The 22,441-nt window shown below is 42.1% G+C and overlaps 1 protein-coding gene across 2 annotated transcripts in view; it reads right to left on the reverse strand.

Moving 5' to 3' along the window:
- The window catches only part of CFAP20DC (CFAP20 domain containing), a 177,580-nt gene that overhangs the window by 58,543 nt on the left and 96,596 nt on the right, over positions 1–22,441 (reverse strand). For both annotated transcript variants that reach the window (XM_067463435.1, XM_067463434.1), the window contains one exon: positions 21,375–21,734. In XM_067463435.1, coding sequence (XP_067319536.1) covers positions 21,375–21,734 — 360 coding nt within the window. The remainder of the gene's footprint in view (positions 1–21,374; positions 21,735–22,441) is intronic.

A 22,441-nucleotide genomic window follows, 5' to 3' on the forward strand; every position in this document is an offset into this window, starting at 1 on the left:
GACTGCACAAGGCCAAATTACGCCTTTTTCTCTCCTACAGAACACCATGGCTTATTAGAGTTGATAGCCAGTTGTTATTTTCTGGCAGCAAAATCTTGAAAAGGGTTTTTAAAAATGAAATTGCTGCCTCCCCCGAACTGCTTGAACAACAACGGCTCAAACAGCAGTCTTCAATGTGTGTAGGGTTTCTTTGTGTGCATTCTGTTTATTATTCATTTACTGCTTGGATTTCAAAATGAATCATAACATTCTGGGTCCCTTTTCATACATTGAAAAAGACAGTTCCCAGGTCTCCCTTGGACAATCTTGAAAAACATGCATTTTTGTTTGGCTGTATAATTTATATTTTTCAAATGGGTACATGCTTAAGTCTTTCTCGGTTTTTCCTGGTCTCCAATTGACAATTCAAATAAGACTGTTCCATTTACCCAGCCTAAGATTCAATTATTAAAGTTATTGCAATCACAGTTCCTCTCACTTCTACTTCCACAAAGCTTACCATCCCACATTGAGATTGGACTGTAATGTTCTTTGATGTATAGAACATTTGGAACCAATAATTACTGTTCCTTTATATTCTAAAGAAGAGTAGGTTGAAGGAACTGCGGGATGTGGCTAGTGGGGGGCTATGAAACCCTTAAGTGTTCTCTGTTCTTAAAGAGTCCAAAAGCCAACTCATACTGTGAGTCCCTTTCATCCAAAATAGCAATGTGCAGTCAGGATTTTAATCATAATATTGAACTTTAAACAATGAGTATTCACTCAGAAAGGGGGGAAATATGCACAGATTGGCCAAGCTGCATTCTACTGTGAATTGAAGTGGCCAAGAAATAATTACAACAATGATTTAGAAGAGAAGAAGCCAAGGCAATGGCAAATCATTCAAGACATTTATCTGCTTCATATTTAAATGTGTATTTTTAGACCCTCTGCTTTATTTTTTGCAGAACACATAACATAGCCAGAGGTTTATGCAGTACTTCTTCTACAGAACATCTAGACTTAAATGATGTTATATTTCCCTTTGAAACCTGGTCATTTTTTATGTGTGTCAGAAGCAACTTGAGAAACTGCAAGTCACTTCTGGCGTGAGAGAATTGGCCGCCTGCAAGGACATTGCCCAGGGGATGCCCGGATCATTGATGTTTTACTATCTTGTGGGAGGCTTCTCTCATGTTCCTGCATGAGAAGGTAGAGCTCGACAGACAGGAGCTTACTCTGCTCCCCGGATTTGAACCAGTAACCTGTTGATTGACCAGTCCTGCCGACACAAGGGTTTAACCCATTGCCCAACTGGGATCTCCTCCTGATAATAAACTGGATGTATCAGGCCTGACACAATAATCTGGTAGTTTTGCATATTTCCTGCTTTCAAATTAAGTGCTTCTAAAAACCACTTAGCTTTCCAAAAGAGATGAAAATAATTTATTAGTAGCCAGGTTATTTGGCACTTAAAGACAGATGTTCATTAGCCAAGTCAATAAAGGAATTGCCAAGTCAATAAAAGAATAAAAGGGATTCAGCAGATGTAGTATTATCAGGTTTCTAACTTTTGTCAAATAACTATTCCAACAAAATTTCCTTCATCAGAGAAATGCAAGTATCCCATCTCTAGTACAGACGGATAAAGGTGAAGATCCATCACAAATAATAGGAGGCAGGTTTGTATTGACCTACAGGCAGCCTCCAAATTTTAAATAACTACTCACAACAGGATATATACCATATATAGTGTTTACAGGAACAAGATCCTCCTACAAACTCAGATGCCAACTTTTTTATTGTGCAATAAGCGACTTGAGAAATTGCAAGTTGCTTCTGGTGTGAGAGAATTGGCAGTTTGCAGAGACGATGCCCAGGGGTGCCTGGATGTGTTACCATTCTGTGGGAGGCTTCTCTCATGTTAATGTCAAACTGCATCAATTCTACAATGCATGTGTACTCTCAGTATATCTTATTATAATCTTCCTTGATCTGACATTTCCTTTATTTCTTACACATTCCCCTTTAAATCTCAACTGATGCAGCCAAGCCAGTGTCTTTAGATGCCTCCCAGTTTCTTGTTTGTGTTGTAATTGTGCATGGAATATGTCACTATTGTTCTTTAAGAAAAATTGCTTTTTAATATATATTTTTTGCAGGCAGAGTTATTTTATTTGTAATACTGTTCATTTTTATGATATGTTTTTATCATTGTCTCGTTAATCTGCAGTTAATATATTGCACATAAATTCTGTTTTTATAGTTTCCCCTGTGGAAAAGTTGAAGGACTTGAAACACACTGGGCTAATGCACCATTCATTATGCGCTGATGGGGTCTCCTCTCATTTTTCAGATGACACACCACTTTCCTCAACCCTTGTCCTTTGTAGAAACAATCTTTTACAGAAAGCATTAAAATAAAGAATGAAGGCAGGGTGATAGTAGGGTCTTCACTCACTCTATGAACTCAACTCCACAACTAATATCACAGACATAAACAGTAGTAAATCAAATACTGAATATTTGTTTTCTCTGCCATGCTGACTCCTTGTGCATTAGGTGGGTTGTCTGTATTTCCCTACATACAACCATTCCTAATTTTAAAAGTATATGCTCAGTCTGGATTTTTACAAACTTGTCTATTTTAAATGCTAAACTCTGTGGGAATTCATGCATTTTACACGCATATATCTCTACACTGCAGTTAACAGATACAGGTTGTTATTTGTTTAATATAACTAAAACATGCTTGAACCTGCCATAATTGGTTCTTTCTCCAGATGTCATCTACCTTCGATGGCTACCTTTACTGATATTTGCTTTAGATAAACTTTCTTCAGATTATTTGTTTATTTACTTCATTTATATATTGCTTTTCTTACCCCCGGGGGGACTCAAAGCTATTTCCAACATACTCACAGCGAAATTCAATGCCATGAGAAGAAAGGAAAGCTTAGGGAAGACAATTATGCTGGGAAAATGGAAGAAAAAAGGAAAGGGGCCGATCAAGGGCAAGATGGATGGATGGCATCCTTGAAGTGACTGGATTGACCTTGAAGGAGCTGGAGGTGGTGACGGCCGACAGGGAGCTTTGGCGTGGGCTGGTCCATCAGATCACGAAGAGTCGGAAATGACTGAACAACTGAACAATGAAATTCTTTTCTTGTCCTGCGTATCCGAGAGGGCTGTTTTCACCCACGCCGCCCCCTCCTGCTCGGCCCAGCCGGTTTGCGTTCCAGCTGCAGCCTCGGACATCTGGCTGCTTCAGCCGTGCGAGTCGGCTCCCCAGAAGAGAAGAGTGGAGGTGGAGCGAAGCCCACCTCTAGTTGGGTCCGAGCACGCTCCCTCCCAAACCACAGATTAGTCGACCGGAGATTTTGGGGCCGGGATAACTCGCAGTTTGCTGGCCTTGTCGGCGTGCGGCGCTAGGACCCCGGGGTGGCTTGAGTTGCCGCCCCAGGTCTTGACGCGGCCGCCATCTTGGTTCGTGGTGCGGTTATCGCACCCCTCCAGAGCATCACTGGGGCCAAACTGTGTATGCCATCGACGCTACCAACTTTAGGCCAACGCTGTGCTGACCGACCTTGGTTGTCCGACGTGTGCTGACTAACTATCTATTGTGCCGACTACCTGTGCTGTTCAATCTATTGTGCCCACCGCTGTGCTGTTCAATTTACTGTGCTGTCCACCTGCGTGTCCATCCTTTACCATCGGGCCGATTTCGGCCGTTGATCATCCTTGCGGACACTAGCTTTATCTCCGGAAGGACCAATACCAATCCACCTTTTGATCCATTTTCAGTCGTTCATTGCCTTGATTTTGTGTGTCTTAACATCTCTACCAACAGTTTAGGTGGTGCTGTTATTTTGTACAATTCTAGCACTTTATATTATCAGCACCTTAATCCTTTAGCACTTTAAATTGTTATCCTGTACTGTATTGGTTACTATCCAGGTGCTAGTCCCTAGCTTCTGAAATTGGGGTTCCTCCATGACGCACCTTATTTTAGCACTTTAGAACAATCTCAATAACCTTTTGCACTTTAAGACCTGGGAGGTTGCTACAACCACTGGCTGCACTTTAAGAACTTTGGTAGCTTTAGTGTGAGTGTTACTATCCTCCTTTGCACTTTAAGAACTGTAAGATTTATACAACCACAAGCTGCACTTTACGAACTTTGGTAGCTTTATTGAGACTGCTAACATCTACCACCCATGCTAGTTCCGATCTCCTGGTATCTTGTAACACTGCTGTTAGCTGCCTGCGGGAGAGGTAAGGAGGGGAGTGAATTGGAGATCCCAGTGCGAGTTAAACCGGTGATAAATCATATAGCCAGCAGTGAAGCATGGGGTGAAAATAGGAAGGTAGACTGCGTCATGGAGGAGGGAGGGTGTTCCATTGGTCGGGGAGCCCCCATAGAAGTCGTGGTGGGGATGGGGAGATACGGGAAAAGGAGACCTCGAATTCGGCCTAGGGATCGTACAACAACATTAGTAACTCCAACTCGGTCTCCTGATATGGTGAATTGGTGTAACCAGGTCGGCGGTCCCCCCGGATTGAAGGTGGTGCTGTTGAACGCCAGATCTGTCAATGGCAAAACAGCTTTCATCCAGGATTTAATCCTGGATGAACGGGCAGATCTGGCGTGCATCACGGAGACCTGGCTGGACGAAGCTGGAGGTGTGAATTTGACCCAGCTTTGCCCGCCAGGTTTCTCCGTGCAGCACCAACCAAGATCCGGGGGGCGGGGAGGCGGGGTTGCAGTGATCTATAGAGACTCCATTCTTCTGACCAGGGCCCCCATCCCGCAGTCAACAAATTTTGAATGCGTCCACCTGAGGGTGGGTGACCGGGACAGATTAGGGATTCTGTTAGTGTACCGTCCACCTCGCTGCACTACAGACTCCCTGACTGAGCTAGCGGGGGTGATCTCGGACCTGGCATTGGAGTCCCAGCGGCTGCTTGTGCTGGGGGACTTCAATGTCCACGCCGAGACCACCCTATCGGGAGCGGCTCAGGACTTCATGTCTACCATGGCAACCATGGGGCTGTCCCAACAGGTATCTGGCTCCACCCACAGTGCTGGACATACATTGGACTTGGTTCTCTGCCAGGGATGGGAGGAAGGTGGCGGTGTTGAGGAGTTATCCATCTCTCCGTTGCCATGGACCGACCACCACCTGGTCAGCTTTAGATTAACTGCACCCCCTAACCTCTGCAGAGGTGGAGGACCCATTAAGTTGGTCCGCCCCAGGAGGCTTATGGATCCGGATGGATTCCTGATGGCTCTTGGGGAATTTCCCGCCGCCTCGGTTGGTGATCCTGTTGATGCCCTGGTCGCTCTCTGGAATGGGGAGATGACTAGGGCAATAAACACGATTGCTCCAGAACGTCCCCTCTCAAGTAGCCGAGCTAAACCAGCTCCTTGGTTCACTGAGGAGCTGGCAGCGTTGAAGCGAAAGAAGAGGGAACTAGAGAGCGTGTGGCGTTCGAATCCGAGCGAGCCAAATCGAACACGGTTTATGTCCTTCTTAAGGGCATATGCCGCGGCAATAAAAGCTGCAAAGAAGACCTTCCTTGCGGCCACTATTGCGTCTGCAAAGAACCGTCCGGCCGAACTGTTCCGAGTTGTCAGAGGCCTGTTAAAACCCACCATTCAGGATGGGTGCCCTGATGACTCGGCAGCTCGCTGTGAAGCCTTTGCTCAGTTCTTTGCAGACAAAGTCGCTTTGATCCGCTCTGGTCTGGACACCATATTAACGGCAGTCTCTGAGGATGTAACACGAGCATCTGCTTGTCCGGTTTTGATGGATTCATTTCAATTGGTTCAATCCGAGGATGTGGACAAGGTGCTTGGAGGAATGAGAGCTACCACATGCATCCTAGACCCCTGCCCATCCTGGCTTCTGAAGGAGGCCAGAGGGGGATTGGCCGAGTGGGTGAAGGTGGTGGTTAATGCCTCCCTCCGGGAAGGCATCTTTCCAGCCAGCTTAAAGCAAGCTGTAATAAAACCGCTGTTGAAGAAACCATCACTGGACCCCACTCAATTCGTCAACTTCCGGCCTGTTTCCAATCTCCCCTTTTTGGGCAAAGTCCTGGAACGTGTGGTGGCCTCACAACTCCAGGCATTCTTGGTAGACACGGATTATCTGGATCCGGCACAGTCTGGCTTCAGGCCGGGGCATGGTACTGAGACAGCCTTGGTCGCCTTAGTGGATGATCTGCGCCGGGAGCTCGACAGGGGGAGTGTGTCCCTGTTGGTGCTTCTGGACCTCTCAGCGGCCTTCGATACTGTCGACCACGGTATCCTTCTGAGACGCCTCGCGGGAATGGGTCTTGGAGGAACTGTTTTACAGTGGCTCCGCTCATTCCTCGAGGGTCGGTCTCAGAAGGTGTTACTGGGAGACTCCTGTTCAACCCCACAACCTTTGTCTTGTGGGGTTCCTCAGGGCTCAATATTGTCTCCCATGTTGTTTAACATCTACATGAAGCCGCTGGGTGAGATCATCCGGAGTTTCGGAGTGCGATGTCATCTGTACGCGGATGATGTCCAACTCTGTCACTCCTTTCCACCTGCTACTAAGGAGGCTGTCGAGGTCCTGAACCGGTGCTTGGCCGCTGTGACGGTCTGGATGGGGGCGAACAAATTGAAATTGAATCCAGACAAGACAGAGGTACTCCTGGTCAGTCGCAAGGCCGAACAGGGTATAGGGTTACAGCCTGTGTTGGATGGGGTCGCACTCCCCCTGAAGACGCAGGTTCGCAGTTTGGGTGTGATCCTGGACTCATCGCTGAGCCTGGATCCCCAGGTTTCGGCGGTGACCAGGGGAGCATTCGCACAGTTAAAACTCGTGCGCCAACTGCGCCCGTACCTTGGGAAGTCTGACTTGGCCACGGTAGTCCACGCTCTGGTTACATCCCGTTTGGACTACTGCAACGCTCTCTACGTGGGGTTGCCTTTGAAGACGGCCCGGAAGCTCCAACTAGTCCAACGTTCGGCAGCAATGATACTAACGGGAGCGGAGCGCAGGGAGCATACAACTCCTCTGCTGCACCAGCTCCACTGGCTGCCGATCTGCTACCGGGCTCAATTCAAAGTGCTGGCGTTGGCCTTTAAAGCCCTATACGGTTCTGGCCCAACTTACCTATCCGAACGTATCTTGGCCTATCAGCCCGCCAGGACCCTAAGATCTTCTGGGGAGGCCCTGCTCTCTATCCCGCCTGCTTCACAGGTGCGGCTGGCGGGTACGAGAGACAGGGCCTTTTCTGTGGTGGCCCCGCGGCTATGGAACGCCCTGCCCTTGGAGGTAAGATCAGCCCCTTCATTGATGATATTCCGAAGAAGATTGAAGACCTGGATGTTTAGGCAGGCATTTGGTTAACCCAATGCAACGAATGGTAACTGACTAAAGGACTGGCAATATGGATGATGAACTGGATCACGTTTTTAGTTAAGAGTCGAACTGGATTGGTATTGATGTATGAATTGTGTTTCTATGTTTTTTATGTTTTTTATGCTTTTAACTTTTTTACTGTTGATTGTTATATTATGTTGTAAACCGCGTTGAGTCGCCGGCTAGGCTGAGAAACGGCGGTATATAAATATAGCAAATAAATAAATAAATAATACTGCCCAAATGCTTGGTTCCATAGCCATGTTTTTAATTTTTTTTCTGTAAACCAAGAGGGAGAGCGCTGATCTAATCGTGTTGGGGGAGGGTGTTCCATAGACAACGGACCACCACTGAGAAGGCCCTGTCTCTCATCCTCAACAGTTGCACCTGTGAAAGAAGCAGGACCGTGAGCAGGGCCTCAATGGTCGATCTTAGCTTACAAGGTAACTGGAAAGAAGATACCAAATGCTGGGTTTTTCAGAAGTGTTTTGGATTGGATTGAAGAAGACATCATGTACAGTATATTATAAAGAATATTTGCTTTCCTCAGGTCCAGACATTGCCTTCTCATACCCATGTGTATAATTTTTGGGGATAAAATGAGGCCAGAACTGTTCCAGCACCTTCTGCAAGGGAAAATCCTGAATGTGCCATTTGTTAGCCAAGAATCCCGGTTTCATTATCAGTGATGCTATCGTTACATACTTTTCTTTGAAACTTAGTTGTTTTCCTTTTTGTTTATCGTTTTCGTTGGTAACTCTTGGAAAAAAAACACCTTTTCTTTGTTGTGGCTCTGATTTCTTCTAAGCAGATACCTATACACCGTCTTCCTTTTTCTCTGCTTCCCCTTTCTTGCTCTTTATGGAGCTGTCACTCAATTGTTCTTAAAGTTGCTGCTGTTCATGTTTTATTTTTCTCCAGATCTTTTCACCTTCTTGGAAACCATGGAAACTTGGCTCACTTTTCATGATATATTTCACTATCCCTTTTGGAGGACTCTCTTTTTTCTTATACAAATTGCCAAGCTTTCCAGACAAAAAAAACTCAGTGAAATAGGACAACTCTTCAATAGTTTTGCCTCACGACGGTGAGGGTGGATGGGTTTTCAGTTTTCTTTATTTCCACATAGTTTTTTCTTCTTGAGGCCCATGTTTTAAGGCTCTTTTTGCCTTTGCACCTGAGGATTGCAGTCATTTGCCATCTACCTGGTCCATTTTCAACTTTAATTTCTGATTTTGCTTCTTGGTTGATGGTTTTTCTCACTTTCACCAGCACGCCAATGACTTAAATCAAGAATTAGTTTTCTAAGATCTATAGAGACACTCGCTGGAACACCTCAGCAAGCGATAGTCCAAAAGTGACAGGCTAAAACACACAACCTCAATCAATGGCTGATACCAAAGAGTGACTCCCTCCTGGGCACACAGAAAACTGGGTGACTTGGAAGGTGCTGAACAGACTGCGCTCTAGCACCATGAGATGCAGAGCCAACCTTAAGAAATGGGGCTACAAAGTGGAATCCACGACATGCGATTGTGGAGAAGAGCAAACCACAGACCACCTACTGCAATGCAATCTGAGACCTGCCACATGCACAATGGAAGACCTTCTTATAACGTCACCAGAGGCACTCTAAGTGGCCAGCTACTGATCAGAGGACATTTATTAGAATGCCAAGTTTGCAAACTTTGTGTGTGTGTGTTCTTAAATACAACTGTTTGGTTTGTTCCTGACATGATAAGTAAATAAATTATAGGTGATTTTTAATATTCATGTATGTAATTCCAAAGATCCCACTGTGTTATGTTTTCTTCCTTTATTTTCTTGTTTTGGGATCAAGTTTTGTTTTAATTCACCTACAGATTCCCTTGGCCATTGTCTTGATCTTGTTTTCATTAAGAATTGTTCTACCTCTTGCTTTTCAGTTACTGAATTTCCTTTGTCTGATCATAATCGTGTTTCTTTTGTGCTTGTTTATGATCCACATCCTCAGTACACTGTTGCTGGCGCCTTTTGAGAGCCTCGTTATCTTGATTCTGAGGCTTTTTTGTAAGCTTTGGTCTCTTCTCTGTCATCCTTTAAATATTGTTGATCCCTTGGATTTAGCAGTTTCTTTACTCAACTTTATCTTCAACTCTTGATAGTTTTACCAAAATATATGCTACCTAACCTCAGTCTTGGTTTATTCCTTTTATTTGGTATCTTCATTTTTGCTCTCATGCAGCTGGACATTTGTAGAGGAACACTAGTGAGTAGGTAGACTACAGGCACATCTACACTGGCCACTTAAGGCAGTTTCAAGCTGCCATAAAAGAAAGTGGTTTTGCTATGCATATGTCTACACACATTTGCTGAAACTAGCTTTGAATTGCATTACAAGCTTAGTATAGATGAGACATAACAGTCTTTCTAAATTCATTTACTCATTCATTTTTCTCTCTTGTGCCAGATATCAAGATCTGCATTGTAAGAATTCTAGGTTTCGCCACCCAAGGGTTTCCATTTCCCTTGTCCCTTTTCATTTACTTCTTCAGGACCTTGAAATCATCATTTGCAGACTGCTCCTCTCTTTGTTATTTTAAAATATTAATTATAAGCTTTCTTGTTTTTAATTGAGAATTAAATTAAATCTTTGGAATTTTAGTTTAATATTGTTTCTCAATCTTGTATATTTTGTTTATATGCATTTCTGTTTGCCTGATGTTATATTGTATTTTATGTATTTCATTTTTTTTACAATTGTATTGGATATTTTTATATTTTATTGTTCATTCCTCCCCCCCCCCCCCCCGCTTTCTCTCTCTGTGTGTATTCATATATTTTAGATTGTATGCCTTTGACAGGACTGTTTTTGTTGTTTTACTTGTTAAACATCGGGAATATTGATGGTGTGATATAAATAAATGATGATGCTAAATATTTGCATATTTGGGAGTATACACACAGACAATCTGCTGGTAAAAGAAAATGAATAATGTCGACTCTTTTCAGATGTTGGATTGAATCTAGATTTGCCACCAGAAATACTTCTGTAGGTAACAATCCTCAGAATATGATCGAACTATGTGATCCTTGACAATTCCTTTGGTGTTCTGCAATACAATCCACATCAGTGTTTACAATCCTTGTGCCTTTGGTAATCCAATTGGGATGTGAAAACTGGAACTTATACTGAAAAGTGTCTTTATTTTCAAAGAGAATGTTATACAAATGTTATTCCACATGGCTCCCAAGGTTCCTCTAAATGCAACACCACATCTAGCAATTAAAAACTTATCTTGCCTTTCTGTATATTCTTTTTTATGATAAGAAGCATTTTATTAAGCTCTTAAAACATGGCAAAACCTACTATAAAAGACCACTTTTTCCAGTTTAGAGATGCATGTAATGACATTTGCATTCTCCTAGGTTCAAATGATTTATTCAGAATTGTTTAAAATTAGTTATACGTGCGGAAAACTTTAATTACTAGCTATCTACTTGGTTGCAATATTACCCAGAGGGCTGCACTTCTTTCTTAATTAAAAATATTTGAACTTAATAATAGAGAACTCTATTAAAACATGAATAAAACATTGCAAGCATGCAAGTCCTTAAAGTTTACCAAGTAGTTAGCAAATCAATTTCATTAAGAGTTGTTTGAGCGTTTTTAGCAGTCACATACATGAGGGGATTAACAGAAATTTCTTCATAGCAAGTTTTCACAGTAAAGTGGTTTGACCTGAAACCCTAGGGTCTATCTGCATTGCTGCATTACGACTATTTCTCTGGTTGCCTGTTACCAGTAAGAATCTCCTCCAGGCAAGAAATGAAGCTTTACAGATTAATTTTTGGCCATTAATATGCTGAGAATTACTAAATAGGCTAGAAATACTTTCAGACTCTTTACTAATTTGGTGCCATGCTTCTAGAGGTGGTCTTCAAGAGATGAATCCCACTGACTATGAGACTTCATCATTTGCCTATTCTCCTAGAACAGGATATTTCACTGGCTGCTCAAATAGCTTTAAAATTCAACCCAGTCAAAGAGAGCTGCTTTCCCCCCAAAGCATTCTTCTTCCAGTCTGCTTTGATCCAGAGTACACTATTATCTGCTGAGGTTGCCTCAAATTGGAATCCTTCAGGATATGCCTCTGACCTCTTATTCAAGATATTCTCCTGATCACTGGTAAACTCTGAAAAAAGCATACCCTAGACTTCGTCTCCTACACCTCCTTCAGAAAGTATAAAAATATATGAACAAAATTTCTAAAAGTCTATTTAGTATAGTGTTCTGTTCATGTATCAGCTGGTCAGCTGTCTACAGTAAGCCACAAGTGAGACATGAATGCAACATTATCCTCCCTTGCGGACTGCAATGAGAAGTATACTACCTCCAATACTCGATGGATTGTCACCTTGTCATGGACTTGTGTGTTCCAGTGAACCTGTGGGCAAAGCTGTAGGAGTCATTTGCTCCCAGGAGGGTCTCCATGGGCAGCAGGGCCACAGGGGAGGAACTAGACCAAGCACAATCTGAAGTCCTCAATGGCAGAGCAGGTGGATGATAACATAGTACATGTTATAAAGTCTGTGAAGGCGGAAGAAGGTTGAAACAAAAGACAAGCCAGTGGTTGTCAGGTTAACCATGCCACTGTATTTTAGCTGGTCCCTTCAGCCATTTGGCTTATCTGTTTCATACCGGTGCTTGAAACGACAAGGAGCCAGTTGTCATGGATTCCCATCAAAAAAGGGACCACATGGCACCAGATCACGGCTCCTTCTTCCCTGTTCAGCATCATAGTTGAATCTTTTTTATTTTCCCTTTTTTCCTGATTCTTTTTATTTAGTGGGGCTGACTGGGAGTTGTGGAAATGGGGGGTGGGTGGGGTGCATGAGTGTGTTTCTTCTTTTTCTCCTTCTCTTCCTCTCCTTCAGAAAATACTTCTAAAATATAATAATAATTATTATTAATAGTAATCCCAGCAAACAAAAAGAAAAGCCTACCTCTCCTCGAGAGCAGAAACTAGAAACAGGGAGCTGTAAGGAAGCAAAACCTCAAGGAGATTGCAGGCAACAGAGACAGGGGATTTTTAAGGTACTTACTTACTTAGGCGATCCTTCTTAGTCCAAGGATGATGGTCCTCAAGATCGGTGTTCTGTCGGTGGGTCCGTAGGTGACTGTGGAGTCCTATTCTTGTTCTGCAACTTCTCCCGCAGTGAGGGCATTGGTTTCCAGGTGGAAGGCGGTCCCGGTCAGAGTTGGCTTGATGCACCGTCCTCTTGGCATGTTTCTCTCTTTTGCCCTCCATTCATGCCTCTTCAAACTCCACAGCACTGCTGATCACAGCTGACCTCCAGCTGGAGCGTTCAAGGGCCAGGGCTTCCCAGTTCTCAGTGTCTATGCCAGAGTTTTTAAGGTCGGCTTTGAGCCCATTTTTAAATCTCTTTTCCTGTCCACCAACATTTCATTTTCCATTCTTGAGTTTGGAGTAGAGCAACTGCTTTGGGAGACGGTGGTTGGGCATCCGGACAATGTGGTCGGTCCAGCGGAGTTGATGGCAGAGGACCATCGCTTCAATGCTAGTGGTCTTCGCTTCTTCCAGCACGCTGACATTTGTCCGCTTGTATTTCCAAGAGATTTGCAGGATTTTCCGGAGGCAGTGCTGATGGAGTCGTTCCAGGAGTTGCATTTGATGTCTGTAGGCTGTCCATGTCTCTCAAGAGTATAGCAGGGTTGGGAGGACAATAGCTTTATAAACAAGCACCTTGGTATCCCTACAGATGTCCCGGTCCTCAAACACTCTCTGCTTCATTCGGAAAAAGGTTGCACTCACAGAGCTCAGGTGGTGTTGAATTTCAGTGTCAATGTTGACTTTTATGTAGAGATGGCTGCCAAGGTAGTGGAAATGATCAACATTTTCTAATGTTACACCATTAAGCTGCATTTCTCGCATTGGAGAGGGATTGGCTGGTGACTGCTGGAACAGCACTTTGGTTTTCTCTATGTTCAATGACAGGCCGAGCTTCTTGTATGCTTCTGCGAAGCTGTTTAGAGTGGCTTGTAGGTCTTCTTCTGAATGCGCACAGATGACATTGTCATCAGCATACTGGAGTTCTATAACAGATGTTGTTGTAACCTTGGTTTTGGCTTTCAGTCTGATGAGGTTAAATAGCTTGTCATCTGTCCAATAGATGATTTCCACTCCGGTGGGAAGCTTCCTATCAACAAGGTGCAGTATCATAGCAAAGAAGATGGAAAATAAAGTTGGGGCAATAACACATCCCTGTTTGACACCTGATTCCACCTTAAATGGGTCACTTTGGGAGCCATTACTGTCCAAGACTGTTGCCATCATATCATCATGGAGGAGCCGCAGGATGTTCACAAATTTGTTAGGGCACTTGATTTTTTGGAGGATGGTCCAGAGAGCACTGCGATTCACTGTGTGGAATGCCTTTGCAAGGTCAATGAATGCCATGTACAGAGGTTGATTTTTTCCTGCATTTTTCTTGGAGCTGTTGTGCAGTGAAGATCATGTCCTCTGTTCCTCTGGAGGGGCGGAAGCCATTCTGGAATTCTGGGAGGGTGTCTTTTGAGAGGAGTAGAAGGCGGTTTGCAAGGATTCTTGCAAGGATTTTCCCAGCGGAGGTTAGAAGGGAGATACCTCGATAGTTTTCAATAGATTTTTAAGGTACTCAAGGGAGGATAGCTCTCTACTGAGCTCTAGGTCATCACTCTTCCTTTCCCGGGCCTCCTCAAAATGCCTTTGAAAGCTGTGTGTGGCGAGCTGCTGGTGTTGCTGAAAGAAAGCATGCACACGCTTGCCTCTCCTCTAGAGTCGAAACAGCAGGAGGCTAAGAAAATGGATATGGGAGGCTTCCAATATCCAGCAAGCAGAAACAGATAGCGATTCACCTGAAATGCACAAGCCTACTGGATGTACACCTCATTCTGTGAAGACTGTTGATTGGTTGTGCACTGATCTCCATATATAAATCTAATTCACGCACAGACGTCTTCCAAGAAAAATAAAACCAAACCAAGAAAAGTCCCAAGCAATCAGCAGGACTGTGAAATGTGGAAGCCCCTAGCCACAGACTGGCACGTGCGTGGTGAATATGGATTCAGCTGTTCTACCTCAAGATCTGAGGCAGTTGAGTGGTTCAGGAGCTGTATCCACAACTGAGCAGCCCCTTTTAAGGATCCACTCTGCTCACCCCATATGGGGAGCAGGCTAGAAAAGATGCCCTAAACAAACTCTGTCTCTTATATCCCTGACTGGACTGCTGTGTCCAGAAGGGTCACCACCTTGTGGACAAAGATACCATAAAGTTATATTTGGACTGACCCACTAAAACATGTGTGTGTTTAATAACTCGCATGAGATTTTTATCTCCAGCACAAGAACGGCTCACTCAAACCCAGCAAGCACAGACAGGCTGCTTAAATAAAAAGAGAGAGGGAGAAAATCTATGCAAGATTACTAATTTTTAAAAGTCCATGCAACAGGGCAGTAGCTATGATACACGATGTCAGCAATGTATATAACATATACACTAGGTAGCTATCCTTTTGGTATCCACTGAGGTTTAATTCCAGGAGTCTTCATGGATGCTCAAGTCCCAATGCATAAAATTACATAGTAAAATGGTATCCCTTATGGAAATTTTTCAAAATCAAGGTTTGCTGTTGGATTTTTTGGTTTGTTTTTGAGGGGAGGGGGATATTTCCAAACCTTGGATGCACAATCTATAGATAAAGAGGAAATCCCAAGACTGCACTCTTGGAATTGCGTCCCAATATATTTGTGGATTGCTTATACCCTTATTATTTTAAATTTCAATGAAACACTTCCTTGTTTTCCTAAGCATTTGGATTTTAGTTTAATATTGATTTAAAGTCATGTATATTTTGAATACGTGAATTGGTAAGTTTGCCTTATTTTATATTCTATTTTTATATTTTTATCTGAATTTGTTTTACAGTTGTATTGTACATTTTATTATTCCATCCTTTTCTCTGAGTATGTATATACACATATATTTTAGATTGCATGCTTCTGGCAGGACACATGGTTTTGGGCTGTTTTACTGTAAAGCACTTGTACACCGATTATGCTATATAAATGATGATAAATTTCCTGTATTAAATGTCATCTTGAGAACAACAGTGAAATGTTGGGGAGAAAAATCCTGTAGTTTCAAGTTCTCACATGCAAAAAGGCTCAGCCCAAGTAGAGATTGGCATTTCTGTTTTATACACCTCTACCATGTCTCCCTTTTCTGGTTAACATCACCACAAAGATAAACGCTATCATGCTCTAGTTTTCTGATCTTTCAAATTACTCTTCTTAATTTTTTCTCAGTTGTGCAATCTCTCTCTTCAAGTGACATTAAAAAGTAGAAGTATACACAGCATCCCAAGTCTGTTATACCACAGTTTTCTATAAAGGATTAAAGTACTGGAAATTTTGTTTTCGATTCCTGTCCTAGTAATATCCAACAAGGACTTTCCTTTGTTCACAGCAAAGACACTTTAGGTCAGTGACCTGAATATCCTCTGGCCCTCCAATATAAAGAGGTTTATTTGGCACTCTTCACGTTTCCCTTTCGTTCAATCCACCCTAACTATTTCAGTGTCTCAAATATACTGTCTACACAGTGATAATGGTGACCTCTCTCTTTTTCAAAAATATCTCAATACCCTAAAATAAGTTTTTCATTCCTTTAGATGAACAACTCATCTTAAAACTCTCAGTTGTGGCCTTTGGAACGCACCCCCTAAGGAAATTTAAATGGCACCCTCCTTGCTGTCCATCAGTTGGCAGGCAACAGCATTTTATTGAGAAAGGCTTTTAGTACTGAAGGTTTTGAACAAAGGGCTGTAATGTATTGTTGAAGGCTTTCATGGCCGGAATCACTGGGATGTTGTAGGTTTTTCAGGCTATATGGCCATGTTCTAGAAGCATTTTCTCCTGACATTTTGCCTGCGTCTATGGCAGGCATCCTCAGAGGTTGTGAGGTCTGCTGGAAACTAGGAAAATTGGGTTTATATATCTGTGGAATGTCCAGGGTAGGAAAGAGGACTCTTGCCATACATCAAGGGAACCACTGATCGCATAGGGAAGCTGATGAGGAAACCCAATCTACAAACTCTCAACAGGCCCACAAAAAAATCCAACAAATGCTATGTTCAGCAAAGGACAAGAGAGATCCTCTTACCTCTGCAGGAGTCTACCGTATACCGTGCAGAGCTGTGAACAAGTTTACATAGGGACCACCAAAAGCAGTGCCCAAATAGAATCAAGGAACATGAAAGGCACTGCAAATTACTTCAACCAGAAAAGTCAGCCATAGCAGAGCACTTGATGAACCAACCTGGACATAGCATATTATTTGAGAACACAGAAATGCTGGACCACTCTAACAACCACCATGTCAGGCTACAAAGAGAAGCCACTGAAATCCACAAGCATGTGGACAATTTCAACAGAAAGGAAAAAAACGTGAAAATGAACAAAATCTGGCTACCAGTATTAAAAATCTCTAAAATTATAATAGTAAAACAACACTCAAACACAGGGGAACTCCAGACAATAAACAATCAGGGACAACTAATCACCTCTCAACAAAGGATTCCCCCAGGCAGTAACAAGTCACACCTATCAACTGCTGATCAAGGTGGCCAATTGAAATATTCACATCTAACTCCAACCTGGACATCCCATCCTGAACATTCCATAGATATATAAACCCAATTTTCCTAGTTTCCAACAGACCTCACAACCTCTGAGGATGCCTGCCATAGATGCAGGCGAAACGTCAGGAAATAATGCTTCTAGGCCATATAGCCTGAAAACCTACAACAACCCAAAGGGCTGTAAGTGTTGTATTGTTTAAATTGTGTAATTTTTAATATTTTAGCATGCAATGCAGTTATTATAATAGCTTATTCTGGTTTTAATGTTGATTTTTTGGAAGTCAAAGGCTTACTTTCTACTGTTAATTTTGACTATAGTAGAATAATTGCATCTACATTATTAGGTTTACCTTTGATTGTATATTTCTGCATGGCATGGGCCCTTGGGCTTTGTTCCAACTCTATGATTTTATCTATATGTTAACCTACTACACAGCAACTGATTCCGTGGGTCTCCTTTAGCCCCCCCCCCCCCCCGGTGTCAGGAGTAACTTGAGAAATTGCAAGTCGCTTCTGGTGTGAGAGAATTGGCCGTCTGCAAGGACGTTGCCTAGGGGACGCCCAGATGTTTGCTATTTAATCATCCTTGTGCGCCACTGGGTTTTTTTAGTTGAATTAACGGGATTCTAACCAACGGTTCACAACAGGTCTCCAAACTGCTACTGTATTCCAAATTTTAGATCTTGTAAAGGTCTCCCTGCTCCTGTTCTCTTTTTCATAAATTCAACTGCAGCATCCACTGTCTTGGAAAACTCCTTACACTTTTTCTCCGCCAATGTCTTGGCTATGAAATATATGTGGAGTAACTCTTTAGGCATATGAACATCTTGCCCATGGACACCAATTGTACAGAATATTGATAAGAACATGGGACAGTAGAGAAGAAGCAGAGGGATCTAAACTCTAGAGGAAACAAAAAACATACCATAGAGAATGAGAATGTGTTTGAGATCCCTATAGGAAAGACTCTGATGCTTGCCGGGATCAAAAACACAGCCAAGTAGAAACTGTTCTGGAAAGTCAGAATGCATTACAATAAAATTGTATATTCTTCACAGCAAAGAATGTAACTGTCCAAAAAGTGTCAATATGAATTTGACAGCTCAGAGTGGCTTAGCTACTCCCACAACATTTAAAAGTTTATAAACTTCCTGTTCGTAGCAGGCAATTTAATATATAACATTCAGGGGGGACTTTTAACTATTAAGAAAGACACAACGTATTATCATTTCATTTGCAGCAGGCTAATTTGTTCTTGCATAACTAGCTATTGCTGCAACTAGAGTACATGGTGGGGAGTAAAACCACATGAGGGAGAAGAATCAATTTGACTGACATGACTACAATACCCAAAATAGCCTGGAGAGTTGGTATATGACAGTACCTTACTGCTAGCCTTCAATCATATCATTTATTATTTTTCTGGATGGCTGCAGCGACACTACAAAATGCAGAGAGACTAATGATCTTCTGAGTTCGCCTGCAGATTGCTATTGAAAATCTGTCAATTCACCCCTCCAGGGTTTCAGCCCTCTTAAATGAGCTTGTTTTGGTAATTAACAGACTTCAAAAGTTTATCTTGTAAGACTACAACAAACTTGCATTGTTTCTGCTTGGATATTTGAGCCACCACAGTTTTTAATGAAACTATCAAGGCATAGCATTTTTCCTCCAGGAAATCTAGGATAGTAGCACTTGGAAGATTAATTAAACTGAATAAGAACAGAATAACCGGGTTGGAATTAAACCAAAAGAGTATCTGTAGCACATCAAGGTCTTCTCCCCATGCAAATTGTAAGTAACATCATACTGTAAATTAACTGGAGAAAGGCCAGTGAAATCAAACAGAAAGAAATGGAGTTGGTGTGTTTTCATACCAGTCTTTTCTCTTCCTCATTCTTAGTGTGATAAGGACAGAACATATTTAAAAGATACTATGATGTAATTTTGAAGTCACTTCATATAAAGGACAATAATTCATGCCCTTGTTTGTACTGTCAAGCCCCAATACCAGTGGTTCTCAACTTGTGGGTACCCAGATGTTTTGGCCTACAAATCCCAACCAGTTCACCAGCTGTTAGGATTTCTGGGAGTTGAAGGCCAAAACATCTGGAGACCCACAGGTTGAGAACTACTGCCCTATACTATAAGAAAAATGAATATGTTGGTAACAGAGCTCATTATGGAGGACCATGTGAAAATAAATGCATAGTCTGCATATTTTCACTGTATGTGGAATCTTAAGCATGCTATAGATAATGGATTACATAACAGACAGTCCCCAAGTTATGAACAAGATAGATTCTGTAGGTTTTTTTATTAAGTTGAATTTGCATGTAAGTCGGAACAGGTACATTTTCAAAGTGTAACTCCAGCTGTGTGTGTGTGTGTGTGTGGTTTGGATAGCATAGGGAAGGGTCAACACCCCTGTGATTTCTGTTTTGCTGACTGTGCCTCTGTTCAGAAGATTTCACCTCACTTTCTGTCCCTGAGATAATTGGATTTTGGAAAAAATGGCTTGTTGTGGAAATAAGGATTGGTGAGAAAGCTTCCATTGAGATACCTTTTCCTCATGATAACTCTTTCAGGAATATTTCTCTCACTTTCTGTTGTCTCACCCCCATTCTTAACTATGTGCTGTTTGTAAGTCGGGGACTGCCTGTATAACCAATGCTAGGTTACAACCTTATGAAGCTCAAGCAAATAAGTCATATGCTATAAAAATGTCAAAAATCCTGTCTGGCTGTCACTGGCACATGAGTTGGAATGGAAATGCCCACTCAGCTGTGAATGTGACATTCATTCAGACACTGAGAGGCTTTCCCCTCATGCTAACCATTTCTGTCAGAAGGATTTTCCCTTTTCAGTCATCACAGTTTGAACATACACAAGGGTATGAAAATGTCCCCAGGAACTTTGAGTATTGGTAAGGACTGGTTCTGATCCTCACAGACAACAAATAAAAAAAATCTCAGCAATATTAGAAGTTAACAAGAGCTGTCACTATGGCATCACTTTTCTTGTATTGGTAGTAGAAGAGGTAGGCATGGCTTTGTCATGCCTTGGCCCAGGAGCAGATGGAAACCGCCTTGCTCAGCAGTCTAGCTATAGCATTTTGGACTTGCTGAAATTTCTGAACTATTTCCAAAGGTAGCCTCATTTAAAGTGTACACTGATTCAAACATAACGTTATCAAGACATGGGTTACAACAGCCAGACCTGACAACTCCAGAAATGGACTCAGCTAGTATGCTAGTCTTAAATGGACAAACACACTCCTGGCCACCACTGAAATATGGGTTTCAGCTTTGGAATCAGTGTAAGAATATGCCCAAAGTGTGAATTCAAGATTTCAGGAATGCAACTCTGCTCAGCATAGATTGAATTCCATAACCTTCCTTCTGACTAAGAGCATTTATATTTTGTTTGGGTTAAATTTCGCCACATTACTGAGACCAGCTTCACTGGAGCTAGATGAAACGGAAAGATAGAGTTGAGTGACACCTGCCAGCTAGTGACCCCAAACCTCAAATCTGTAGATAACATCTACCAGCTTTGTATATGTTAAGCAACATACGTTAATAGGACTGAACCCTTTGGGATACCACAGACTATGGTACTTAGGATGTTAAACAGGAGCCCCACAGCACCACCTTCTTAGTTTGACCCTACAGGAAGAGATAGAGCCATTGTAAAACAACCCCTCAGTGTCCCAGAGAGGCATCCAGAAGGGTGTCATAGCGAATGAGAGGTCCAGAAAAATAAAAAATCACATTACCCTGATCTCTTTTCTAGTGGAGGACATCCACAAAGACAACTAAAGCGATATCTGTCCCATAATCAGTCCTGAAGCCAGACTGAGATAAAGCTAGTTAAATTTGTTTCATCCAGGAACCTGTAGAATGATCTGCATTCATCTCTTCTAACTTTTGCAAACTTATTTTTGCAGGACTAGGTATGTGTATTCAACCCCTGTTATCATTTACAGTGACCGACAGGTCAAATACAGCCTATGGACTATAGTGCTGCCCAGTCTTGATTTTAGTAGCCCTGATGGTAACCCTATTTGCCATGGATTTATTTTGCTTTCTACTGACCTTGATTTATTGCTTTTTAACTTTGTATTGTAGATTTATTTTGTCCTTTACTTGATAATTATATTATTGCTTTTTGTCCCTTTCTATGTAAACACAAATATGTTATGCAAAACTTTTTAAGTGGATAGAAAAGGATACAGAACCTGGGGTACCCCACATTCCCTTTATTCAAACTAAAAAGAAAAACTTAATATTTACCCGATTCCTCAAAATACTTACAGGGATTTGGTCTATTGGATTTGAATTCTCCTGTGGGATTTCCTTCAAGGATTTTCTACTTATGGAAGTTCTCAATGGGCCTGATGCATCCTTTGGTATTTCAGATATTTCCTTAATGGGCCCGGGTATGCTTCTTCTTGGGGACAAGCAACAAGTTGGCAAAAAGCTTTTTGGAACATTATCTGCCTTTTCTGTCATCACAACTGAATCTTCTTTGCTTGGTGACAATGTTTTTCCATCTGCCCAGTTGTTGGGATTTTGGGATGCAATTTTGAGTGGAATCTCTTCAGAAATTGCAGGTTCTGATGATCTTGATAAAAAGGTCTGATCCTCTTCCATAAATTCACTGTAGCTATCATCCTAGTGAAGGAAAAGATGACAAAATAAAGGACCATTTTTCACCCACTGGCATTGTAAGTTCTCCAGTCATCCTGGATTAGAAGCTAAATCATACCGGTCACAGGATAGGAAACTGTTTATTTGTCTATTTATTTGAAAACAAAAATAGATCCTGGGTTGTTGTAGGTTTTTCGGGTTGTATAACCATGTTCTAGAAGTGTTCTCCCCTGATGTTTCGCCTGTATCTATGGCAGGAATCCTCAGAGGTTGTGAGGTCAATACCTCTGAGGATGCCTGCCATAGATGCAGGCGAAATGTCAGGAGAGAATACTTCTAGAACATGGCCATAAAGCCCGAAAAACCTACAACAACCCAATGATTCCAGCCATGAAAGCATTTGACAACATAAAAATAGATACTTCATAGATACCTGTTAAAAGAATTTCCATTTTCTTTCATCCAAAATAAATGGAAGATTAACAGAGAGGAAACCTTATTTATATAAAGTACCAAATGTAAAGAAATGCTACTGCAACAGAAGTATTGTAGAATGAGAAGAATTTATTTCAGTTTCAGAATGGTTAAATAAAATATTTATTTAGAGCATGAAAGAGTATATCATTAATTAGGAGCCATCAAAAGGATAGAGCCAAGCTTCCAGTAACTGAAACACAATATCAAGATTTTCCAAGATACTGACTATATGAAGAATGTTTTCTCTCTTGGCT

Source organism: Anolis sagrei, chromosome 2, assembly GCF_037176765.1.
Source record: "Anolis sagrei isolate rAnoSag1 chromosome 2, rAnoSag1.mat, whole genome shotgun sequence".
Lineage (NCBI taxonomy): Eukaryota > Metazoa > Chordata > Lepidosauria > Squamata > Dactyloidae > Anolis > Anolis sagrei.